This window comes from Dipodomys merriami, unplaced genomic scaffold (assembly GCF_024711535.1).
Source record: "Dipodomys merriami isolate MVZ:Mamm:240054 unplaced genomic scaffold, mDipMer1.0.p SCAF_40, whole genome shotgun sequence".
In the NCBI taxonomy this organism is placed as follows: domain Eukaryota; kingdom Metazoa; phylum Chordata; class Mammalia; order Rodentia; family Heteromyidae; genus Dipodomys; species Dipodomys merriami.
In genome coordinates, this window is record NW_027205604.1 from 8530878 (window position 1) to 8542486 (window position 11609).

The 11609-nt window shown below is 46.9% G+C and overlaps 1 protein-coding gene across 6 annotated transcripts; it reads right to left on the reverse strand.

The window, feature by feature from the left end:
• Positions 1 to 333: 333 nt before the first annotated feature.
• Lrriq4 (leucine rich repeats and IQ motif containing 4) lies at positions 334 to 11606 on the reverse strand. 6 transcript variants are annotated; one of them, XM_069991964.1, is made up of 7 exons: positions 11532 to 11606; positions 10712 to 10903; positions 9457 to 10535; positions 6948 to 7121; positions 4434 to 4572; positions 2920 to 3116; positions 334 to 624 (listed from the first exon to the last, which is right to left on the reverse strand). In XM_069991964.1, exons 2-7 carry the CDS (start codon positions 10809 to 10811, stop codon positions 433 to 435), a joined length of 1881 nt encoding a protein of 626 aa, XP_069848065.1. In that variant the 5' UTR covers positions 10812 to 10903; positions 11532 to 11606; the 3' UTR covers positions 334 to 432. The 6 variants fall into 6 exon arrangements, with proteins under 6 accessions (XP_069848065.1, XP_069848068.1, XP_069848066.1 ...); XM_069991967.1 differs by lacking the exon at positions 6948 to 7121; XM_069991965.1 differs by lacking the exon at positions 11532 to 11606 and having other exon boundaries at positions 10712 to 11078.
• Positions 11607 to 11609: the final 3 nt, after the last annotated feature.

Sequence of the window (11609 nt, forward strand, 5' to 3'; positions counted from 1 at the left end):
ACCACTTGAGCCTCAGCTCCACTTCTGGTCTCTTGGTGGTTAATTGGAAGATAAGAATTTCATAGACTTTCCTGCTTGAGCTGCCTTTAACTGTAATCCTTAGATCTCAGCCTCTTGAGTAGCTAGGATTTTAAGTGTGATCCACCAGCGCCTGGTAAATTTTTGTAGACGGAATAGTATAATGAACCTCCAAATCCCTATTATCTGGTTCTCTGGTTTCATTTGAAACTTTATCACCTTTTTCTCCCCACATTATTTTGAAGCAATTCCCAGGTATCTTTGCATACACCTTTTAGTAAAAAGAAGAATCTTTTATTATTACAAGTAGCTATAAATTGACAGATAATTGTGTGTGTGGCTGGCATTGAATGCTTCACATTGTGGCTTCAACATCCATTCGGGTTAACACCCTTAACTCATTGATTTACAGTATTATTTCTTATTTCCCTTTCCGGGCTTCCCTTTTCCAGGTTTCTTTGCTGCTTCTGCTGCGGCGGCGGCAGCTGCTGCTTTTTTATCTTTTTTATCTTTTGGAGAGGACTTTCCTTTCTTTCGTCCTTTTACTAGGTCTTCAAATTTCCCTAGGCCTCTAATCACCATGATCCCACGCCACCACGATTGAATCTGCAAACAAGATCAATATAAGCTTAGTATCCCTTCGAATCATTATTGTTAAGGTCTGCATATGGCCTGGCCTTTCTGAAATCTCAGGCTGAAGTTTGATTCCAGATGTAATTGAATTGAGAAGAGGTGGGAACCTTTAAGAGGAGCTTGGGTTGCAAGAGCTTAATGGCACTCTTGGGAGTGAGTTCTTGCTCTCAGTGAAGCTGGATTTATTACTACAAGGGACAATCATTTCAAACAAGGCTGTCTCTGGTATTTAATCTCTCTTCTGTACAAGCACTCTTGCAATATTAGGACATTCTCAACAGATGCCATTACTATGTCCTTCCTCATCCTAATCTCATAGACCAGAACTCAAAGTCAACCCTTATTCTCTTGATTCACTCAGCCTCAGATCTCCTGTGATTGGGAACCAAAAATGGACAAAGATGATGATAATCTGGAGGCTGTGAAATCTCCCTGTTCTGGTCTGTGGTCTTAGTGACATGGAGAATAGGCTATGATGAGACTTCCAAGCTTGATTTGATTTTCTATCTTTCTCAGCCAGGCTGTCACTCTTTCAAGCAGAAAACAAAACAAAACAAAAATCAAGACACTTAATCCTGTGTAAGCCAGATAGTTGTAGACATTTGGAAAATAACAATGGAATCCTCACATCCCTGACTGTGGAATTCACAACCAGTTGGGACAAACAACAAATACAGGAGTGTGTACCTGGAATATGGTGACAGAGCAATGAAGAAGGGCACTGCGTAGTGAGGACAAAGAGGAACATCAGAGAGCATGTGTCCTGCTTTTCCTGATGGTAAGGGTGCTCAGGTCCTTCTAAAGCCACTTTACACTTATTCTTCGCCTCCTCCTCTCCTGTCCACCAACACAGGAACAGTCCTGCCCTTCCTCCAAAAGCAGACACTTCTAAGAAGCTCCCAGTAGCTCCCTATTTCTTCCAGAATAAAACTTTGACTAAAAGAATTTAAAAAAAAAAAAAGGCTGGGTGCTGGTGACTCATGCCTGTTATCCTAGCTACTCAGGAGGTTGAGATCTGAGGATTGCGGTTTGAAGACAGCCCGGGCAGAAAACTCAGTGAGACTCTTCTCTCCAATAAACTACTCAAAAAAGCCAGAAGTGGCACTATGGCTCAAGTGGTAGAGTGATTGCCTGGAGCAAAAAGCAGCTCAGAGACAGCACCCAGGCCCAGAGTTCAAGCCCCAGGATTGGAAAAACAAAAACAGAATAAAAGCTTTATTATGGGGGGGAGGGAAGAAAAGGGAGGGGGAATGGGAGGGCAGGGATGGGAAGGGGAAACAAAGGAAGAGGCAACAATGCTTGATAAGAAATGTATTCATTACCTTGCTCATGTAATTGTAATCCCCCTGTACAGTATTTTCACAATTTAAAAAAATAAAAATAAAAAACTTTACCCTGGCTCCAGTGCCCTCTGTGATTCTCCTGTTCCCCTGACCTCTTGGATCTCTTTATTTTGTGAGTATACCAGTCCTGGGGCTTGAACTCAGAGCCTAGTTGTTCACCCTGAGCTTTTTTTTGCTCAAGTCTAGTGCTCCATTTCCAGTTTTTTTGATGGTTAATTGGAGATAAGAATTTCAGGGACTTTCCTGCCCAGGCTGGCTTCCAACCTCCATCCTCTGATCCCAGCCTCCCAAGGAGCTAGAATTAGCTACTCAGTGTGCAACCAGGGTAGGGTCCTCCTTGATCTCTTAACCCTTCCTTGCTAACACTGTTCCAGCTACATAAAGCCTTCCACTTCCCACATGACCTATACCCCCTGCCCTTTTGTAGGCTTCTTTTCTGATTAAAAAAGGGGAGGAAACATAATGACAATAACATAGGGCCGAAATGTAAAACTAGTCTTGGAGACAAAAACAAAAAGTGAATGAGATTTTCATGTCAAGAAGGACATGCGGGGGGGGGGGAGGGGGAAGGACATGTGTAAGCTGGATGGCATGACTCATGCATGCCTGTAATCCTAGCTACTCAGGAAGCTGATATCTGAAGATCCTGGTTTGAATCCAGCCCAGGCAAGAAAGTCTGTCTCCAATTAACCACCAAAACAGCTGAAAGTAGACCTGGCTCAAGTGGTAAAGCACTAGTGTTGAGTGAAGCACAAAAACTAAACAGCTAAGGGACAGCACCCAGACCCTCAAGCTCCAGGACTGGCACAAAATCAAAAGACATGTACATGCATATAAACACAGACCCACAGATCCTTTGGTGGATACGAGGGCCTTTTCCCAAAGCAATTGTGAACACGTTCACAAGGACCTGTGCTGCTTTTACCCTTATTGCCCTTAGTTTCCTGGCTTTCTTCTCCTTCAGGTACTTCCAGATGCTCTGGATGCCTCCGGCACAAACATCCTGGGGTGGTACTTCCATGGGGTTGTCCATCAGGGTCAGAACCTGAAGATTCTCTAGTTGATCTAAGTTTTCTGGAATCTCTGTGAGCAAGTTGTCCTCTAGCAGCAGCTCTTTCAAATCTGGACAGAGTTATTTTGGTTTTTTTTAATGGTGAATTTATCTTAGGAACACAGTATCAGTGAAATTTTTCTCTGTATAACTAATGTAAGCAGATAAATGGATTCATGAGTAGGTGGAAAGATGTGCAAATACAGAATGATTTAGGGACTGGGCATAGTGGTGCATTCCTATAAACCCAGTTACTTGGGAGGTAAAGCAGGAGGATCAGTGTTCAAGCACATCTAGACAAATTACTGTGAGACCTTACCTCAAAAAAAAAAAACTAAACTAAAAGCAAAAGAACTGGGGGCATGGCTCAAGTGGTAGAGTGTTTTGCCTAACAAGTTGAGTTCAAATTTCCAGAACTACTCCCCTCGCCCCCCCCAAAAAAAAGCCAACATCCAGTAGCTCATGCCTACAAACCTAGCTATGTAAGAGGCTAAGAGAATATGATCTAGTGTCTGAGGCCAGTGCAAACAGAAAAGTTCATGAGACTATTTCCTAATGCATAGCTGGATGCAGTGGCATGTATGTGTTATACAAGGGAGGGTGAGATCAGTAGGATCGTGGTGCCAGGCCAGCCTAGGCAGAACACTCAAGATTCTGCCTCAGTGGAGGGAAGGAAGCTGGGTGCTAAGGCAAGCACCTCTGATCCCAATCATGACAGGAAGCCTAAAGTGGGCCGACAGAAGCACAGGTGGGGAGCTTGAAAGCTGGGCAGGAAGTGAGACCCTGTTCTAAAAAGAAAAAGAAAAGAAAAACAAGGTTAGAGGCATGGCTCAGCTGTATCATGTCAGCCCAGCAACATGGTTTCAAGGAAGAAGGAGAAGAAGGAAGGAAGGAAGGAAGGAAGGAAGGAAGAAAGAAAGGAAGGACTTAACCTATTGGAAAAGGTTTGTGTGGTTACACAGAGATCATATGTGATTTTTCTAAGTCAGTCATATAGTTCCAAAAGTCCCTTTGCTGATTTTTACCTTCTTGAGTCAATACTTTTCCTGTTAGTCCAGTGATTTAATAAGCTGGATGAAATTTCCTTCTGAACTCCAAGTCCAAATACTAGCGAACAGTATGCATACAACAATCCATTGCTGGGGATGGACATAATACAAGTAGAGATGTATGCTGAGTTTCTTAGCAATTATGACCTTACTCTCTTTTTCATTCAGATTACAACTGGCCTTTACAAGATGGTTAGGGAGGCACCTGGCCTCCCTCTAGGGCTCAGCCTCTCCAAACCTAGGGCCTGGTCTTTCAGAAAAGAGGGAAGCCATTCATTGCATCCCTCAAATTGCTGCCCTCAAATTCCATAAAGCCGTAGATATACTAAGTTTCCTCACCTTGTGCTTGGCAAAGGCTATCTGGGATCTGTTTAAGCAAATTGTGCCGGCAGTCAAGAACTTCTAGATGAGGCAATGACCCCAAAGATATGGGAAGGTACTCGAGGCAATTGTTCTCTATGTGCAGCTCTTTAAGACTCTGAAACAACACAAGTATGGCACAGTGAGCCTTATCTTCACTCACAACTCAAATCAAAGTGAGAATCCATGTACTCTCAAGGGGGAAATCATCTATTGAGACATAGGAAAAAGCATATTTAAATGCCCAACACCAAGCCTATAATCCTAGCTACTCAAGAGGCTGAGATCTGAAGATCATGGTTCAAAGTCAGTCCAGACAGGGAAATCTGAGACTTTTATCTCCAAGTAACCAGAAGAAAAAAACAGAAATGGAGGTGTAGCTTACATGGTACAGCACTAGCCCTGAGTAAAAAAGCAAAAGGACAGTGCCTAGGCCTTGAGTTCAAGCCATGGTACTCGCATGCATGTGCATATGCACAAGCATGCACAAACACAAACAGGCACACACACACACACACATACAAAAGCTAACATAAAAAAATCTCTTTTTTTAGTAAAACCATTTAGACTTTCGTTTCTTTTGTGCAGGAAAAGAGAGTATGGGAACTTTGTTTTACTGGAACTTTATGGAGAAATAGTTTGGATAATTTTAGTGTATTTGTCATTTGTCCCTTTCAATATCAGAGTATCTCTAGAAGTTACTTCCAAGTTACAATTGCTGCAATGATCAAACCAACATCGGCTAAGAGGACATGACCATAACATGCAGACTATGGAATCAACTACTTTTCAACTTTACTGAGCAAAAATTTAAGATTTGTGTTTTGCCCTGTGTATGACATGTTCAAGGAGCAAGATTACAAAAAAAAAATCTATGAACACAGGGTAAGGAATGGAGAAATCCAAATGGAATTTCTAAGTCATGGTGGGCATCATTACCTGTGTTGTCCCTGCCAGTGCTTAGTTCCAAGGTTGGGAATTATGTAGTAGCCATCATCGAGTTGTTATTTAGGGCTGGGAAGTTGGCTTAGTGGTAGAATGTTTGCCTAGTATGCATGAAGCACTGGCTTCAATTCCTCAGTACCACATAAACAGAAAAAGCCAGAAGTGGCACTGTGGCTCAAGTGGTAGAGTGCTAGCCTTGAGCAGAAAATCTCAGGAACAGCACCTAGACCCTGAGTTCAAGCACGATAAACGACCAAAAAAAAAAGAGTTATTATCTATTATTATTAAGAGCATTATTATTATTAATAGAAACATGAAAAAATGCAATCATTAAATAATGCATAAATCAGTTGGGCATGGTGGCTCATGCCTATAATCCCAGTTCAGGGTGCTGAGATCAGATTTGAGGCCAGTCTGATCAAGAAGTTTGAGACCCTAGCCCAAGCAATAAAAAGCTGTAAATCAAAAGTATGTGCCTGTCAGCTACATGGGAAGCGTGTTATTTTTTTTCCTGACAAGTCTGGACTATATGAATTATAACCAAAGCCAAAATAGCTGAGGCAGTGGCTCAAGTAGTTAGAGCACCTGTCTAGCAAGTTGTAGGCCCTAAGTTCAATCCTCAGAGCTTTCAAGAAGAAAAACAAAGCATCATACATCAAGACATGCTTGTGGGTGCCAGTGGCTCATAACCTTAATCCTAGCTACTCAGGAGACTGAGATCTGAGGATTGTGGCTCAAAGCCAGTCCTGGGAGAAAATGTCTGTGAGACTTTTATCTCCAATTAATCAGCAAAAAGCTGGATGTGGAGGTATGGCTCAAGTAGTAGAGTTCTGGACTTTAAACAAAGAAGCTAAGGGACAGTGGTCTGGCCCTGAGTCCAAGCCTCAGTACTAGCAGAGAGAGAGGTAAGGGAGAGGCAGGCAGGCAAATAAAGCTGCTGTTCATAAGATTACTTTGTGGCTTGGCACAGTAACATGGACCCATCACCAATATAAACTTAGTGCAACAAGATTCCTCATCACTACACATGGAAGGAGTCACACTGACTCTCAGCCATGTCAGTTGTATAACACCTTAACTCAAAACAGTACCATTGTCAAGGAGTTACTTAGAAAACTGGAAATGAAATGGGAAGAGGCATGACTCCATGTCTACAAAAAGAAAGATACATGCCAGGCACCACGTGAGCACAAAAACTCAAGGCCAGTGCCCAAGGCCTAAGTTTGAGTCTCAGAACTAGCACACACACACACACACACACACACACACACACACACACACACACACACACACACACACACACACACACACACACACACACACACACACACACACACACACACACACACACACACACACACCCCAACACACGGGTAAAAAAAGAAGTACTACATGGCCTCTTCATCATTAATAAGGTGTTCAGTGCCAGCAAAAAAACCTCTACATATTCAAATGACTGTATGAAGTAGAAAAAAGAATGTGGACCCCTGTTCTCTTAATACCAGCCAACTTCAGGGTGCTTCTTTTCTGTTTATTACAGAGGCTTACCTGCAGTTTTCCAACTTGTTCTGGCAAATAGGTAAACTTGGTTCCCTGGTCTTGCCCGATGTATAATTTCTCTAGAGACACGAGAGAAAACACTTCCTCTGGAAAGGAGACAAACTCATTTCCTGTGAGTCCAAGTATCTTCAGTTTTGAAAGCAAACCCAACTCGGGAGGTAACTAGAAGCATTCCAAACAGAGAGGGTTCGGGTAAGACTGCTTTTAACAATCAGCAAAGACATTGGGCTGTGGGGTTTCAGCTGAAGTGCTACATCAGAAGTAGACCAACTGAGGGCCTGGGAAGGTGGCTCAGTGGTAGAACACTTGCCTTGCATGCCTGAGGCCCTGGGTTCAATTCCTCAGCACCACATAAGCAAAAAGAAAAAAGCCAGAAGTGGCGCTGTGGCTCAAGTGGTAGAGCGCTAGCCTTGAGCTGAAGAGCTGAGGGACAGCGCCCAGGCCCAGAGTTCAGGCCCCATGACCAGACCAAAAAAAAAAGAAGTAGACCAACTGAGCTCTGCTGCTGAGCAGTGTGCTTGTTCGCTTGTGTAGTGTGTACATTTGCAGGTCTGCATTCTGGAGGTCCTTTATTTTCTCATTGCCAATCTGATTTCACTGTTATGCATTATTTGTTCTTTTGTTTACCGGTAGTAGGGTTTGTATTCAGGGCCTTGGGCTTTTAAGGTTTTTTTTTTTTGTTCACTTGCTCGACTTCTTGTGTCACATCTCAACTTTTTTTCCTACTTATTTGGAAATAAAGAGTTTCATGGATTTGTCTGCCCAGGCTGGATCCAAACTATGACTCTTAAATCTCTTGAGTAGCTGGGATTACAGATGTGAGCTACCAGCACCTAGCTCTTTGTTTCCTTGTACCAGTACTGAGGCTTGAACTCAGGGCCTGGACCCTATCCCTTAGTTTTTTGATCGAGAGCTGGTGCTCTACCACTTGAGACACAGCTCTACTTCATGAGTCTCAACAATGCAGCAGGGACCGATCTGATCTTGCGACTCTGACCACATGGGGGCTTATGCACTGCCTAGGAACAAAGCTGTTTTTGTAGTTCAGTTTCTGTTAAGTGGAACATTGAGGACTAAAATGCATAGATCAGAAAAACTCCTGGTTACTGAAGCCCTGTGTGGAGGTGATCTCTGTTAAGAATCTAGATAGGCCCTAAGCCTGCTAGGACCCCTGGCTCTCGTTTGCAGGCTGTGCAGATTTGGAAACATTTGATGTTGAGCTCATTATCTGCCATTAACCTCATCGAGGACCAGAGGCCTGCAAGGATTGAATGAGAAAGCCAATGTAAAACACATACCTGTGACTGGCACACACATGTTTTACCTAAATGTTAGCTACTAGTTGTGATTGCTATTGGTGTTTAGGGGAAAAAAGAAATAACTTGTGCACTGGTGGCTCACGCCTGTAATCCCAGCTATTCAGGAGGCTGAGATCTGTGAGTAGCAGTTCAAAACCAACCTGGGCAGCAAAGTCCATGAGACTCTTCAGTAACCACCAAAAAGCCAGAAGTAGAGCTGTGGCTCAAGGGTAGAACATCAGCCTTGAATAAAAAAAGCTAAGGACCGGGCTAGGAAGGTGGCTCAGTGGTAGAACGCTTGCCTTGCATGCATGAGGCCCTGGGTTCGATTCCTCAGCACCACATAAACATAAAGAATAAAAGCCAGAAGTGGCGTTGTGGCTCAAGTGGTAGAGCACTAGCCTTGAGCTGAAGAGCTGAGGGACAGTGCCCAGGCCCAGAGTTCAGGCCCAACGACCGGACCCCCCCAAAAAGCTAAGGACCAGGGCCCAGGGTCTGAGTTCAAGCCTCAGGACCAACATTAAAACAAAGAGGAGGAGGGGGGGGGAGAAAGAAAGAAAAGAGGAGGAGGAAGGGGAAGAGGGGGAGGAGGAAGGGGGAGAAAGAAAGAAAGAAAGAAAGAAAGAAAGAAAGAAAGAAAGAAAGAAAGAAAGAAAGAAAGGAAAGAAAGAGAAAGAAAAGAAAGAAAGAAAGATGGGGCTGGGAAGGTGGCTCAGTGGTAGAGCACTTGCCTTGCATGCTCGAGGCCCTGGGTTCGATTCCTTAGCACCACATAAGAAAAAAGCCGGAAGTGGCGCTGTGGCTCAAGTGATAGAGTGCTAACCTTGAGCTGAAGAGCTGAGGGACAGTGCCCAGGCCCAGAGTTCACGCCCCACGACCGGACTCAAAAAAAAAAAAAAAAAAAAAGAAAGAAAGAAAGAAAAGAAAGAAAGAAAGAAAGAAAGACAGAAAGCAAGCAAGCCGGGTACCTGTGGCTCACACCTGTAATCCTAGCTACTCAAGGAGGCTGAGATCTGAGGATCGAGGTTGGAAGCCAGCCCAGGCAGGAAAGTCCGATGGCCTCTTATCTCCAATTAAGCAACAACAGCAAAAAGCTGAAAGTGGAGCTGTGGCTCACGTGGTAGAGCACCGTCCCTGAGTGTCAAAGCTCAGGGACTGAGATCAACCCCAGGACCTGCGCAACGAAAGCGGGCCAGTACCTGGAGGAGGTTGTTGTCGTCCAGGGCCAGGATCTCCAGGTTCCTGAGCGAGCAGAGCTGAGCGGGCAGGTGGTCCAGGTGGTTCTGGCTGAGGTCGAGGAAGCAGAGGTTGGTCAGCCTGCGGATGGAGCAGCGCAGCGAGCGCAGCCCCGCGCCGTGCACGTAGAGCAGGTGCAGCGCCGGCCACCGGCACACCTGGCGGGGCAGCTTCTCCAGCCGGTTCCCGCTCAAGCCCACCTCGGTCATCTCGACCAGCTCCTCCAGGTTGTGCGGGAGGGAGTGGAGGAGGTTGTGGGACAGGTCGAGCACGGCCATGTGGCCGCACAGGTGCAGCGACTCGGGCAGGCTGCACAGGTGGTTGTAGGCCAGGTAGAGCTTGTGCAGGCGCCGCAGGTGGCCCACCTCGTCCGGGAGCGCCGTGAGCTGGTTCTCGTCCAGGTCGATGATCTCCAGGTTGTGGAGCGCACACAGCTCCGGGGGAAAGACCTTGAACTGGTTTTGCTTCAGGTAGATCTCCCTCAGCTTGGTCTGGTTCACGATTTCCTTCGGCAGCGATTCCAGGTGGTTGCCCGACAGCCCGAAGAGCTCGAGGTGATGGAGGGCTTTGCAGAGGGGCACGGGGACCTCCCGGAGGTCGGTGTGGTAGAGGCGCAGCTCGCGCAGGGCGCGCAACCAGGACAGCACGCCCAGGGAGGACGGGAGCAGCGGGTTGGAGCTCAGGTCCAGGCCCTCCAGGCTGCTCAGCCTCCCCAGCTCCGGACACAGGCTCCGCACCTGGTTGTTGTTCAGGTAAAGGACCCTGACGTTCTTGAGGCGCTGGATGTCGGCGGGGATCTCCCCTATCTGGTTGCCTTCCAAGTGGATCTCCTCCAGTTCCTCCAGCGCCAGGATCTCCGAGGGGATGCGCGTCAGGCCCCGCAGGGAGGCGTCCAGGAAGAACGTCCTGTCGGTGATCTGCGCCTCCTCGCCCGTGGGGGTCGCTCTCAGGGGAAGGCCTTCCGGCGGGAGCCTGTCCTTGGACATGATTTCGAAGGGATGTTGAAATATTCCAGAAAAAATCTGAAAGGTCGTCGTGGACACTAAAAGGAAAGAAAAATCAAAATTCTCCCGCCATCAGAGTTTGCCCTTAAAAAAAAGATTAAAAGTCGAATTGATTAAATTAGTGACACTATTCTGTAACATAAAACTTATGTTTCATAGAGGTCCCTCTTTCTCCGGGGGAGGGGGAGGGGGAAGAGAGAAAGCCCTCTTATACCTGGTTCCAAGTGAGACGATGACGGTGGACTCTGTGATCCCAGTTGTCTTTTGCCCGTTACCTCATTAGAATCTATTTCTTTTGTGTGTGGCCGTTCCATGGCTTGCGTGGAGGGTCTCCTGCTCTCCGGACGTGCTCGCTCGTGGCTGGCACTGTACCACTTGGGCCAGGCTTCCAGCTATTGCTGGTTATCTAGAGACCGGGAGTCTTTCAGACACTTCTGCCTAGCTTGGCTTCCAACCCTACCCTCCAGATCTCAGCCACTCGAGGCCTTTATAGTTTGTTGTTACTGCTTGTTAGAGTGTGGGGTTTGTTGTTGTTTAAGAAAACGATCAGGTTCATTCCAGCCGAACAAGCTCTACTTCATTCATACAATATAAGTTCCTCGACGTAGAGAATACTTTGCAGGAAGTATTTGTGTGGAACCACATGGATCTATCCCTGATCGCCCTCCCCCCACACACACACACTCTTTCCGTAACGACATCTGCAGCCAGCCTCCAGGGACGCCCTCCCGGACGCCCCCCCCCCCCCGATCCCCGAAGGCTGAGCGCGCTTCGGGGTCAAGGGCCGGGCCGAGGGTCGTATCGGTGGTCCGAGTCCACCCCGGCCCGCTCCATCCCTCGGGACTCCGCTCTCAGCGATCCCAGGGCCGAGCACTAAGACCAGCTAGACCCAGCACTGCTCAGACCTCGCAGTCCAAGAGGACGCGGCCGGGAGCTGCCCAGGCGCCTAGCCCCACCCTCCTCAAACCCCTCCCATCTGGTGGGCCGGGCCTGCGCGCGCCAGACCCCGTCTCCGCCCGCCCCGTGAGCCCTACCTGCGGCCTGCCCAGGGTTTGGGCAGCGCACGCGCGGTCGCCATGGCAGCACCGTGGGCCCCTCCATCCCCATCTCCT

Coding starts and splice junctions, on each gene's coding strand:
- Lrriq4 (XM_069991964.1), bottom strand. CDS start 10,811: ATGGAACGGCCACACACAAAAGAAATAGATTCTAATGAGGTAACGGGC. Junction 7,122..9,456: donor ACGACAACAACCTCCTCCAG/GTACTGGCCCGC, acceptor GAATGCTTCTAG/TTACCTCCCGAGTTGGGTTT. Junction 4,573..6,947: donor AACAAGTTGGAAAACTGCAG/GTAAGCCTCTGT, acceptor GTGTTGTTTCAG/AGTCTTAAAGAGCTGCACAT.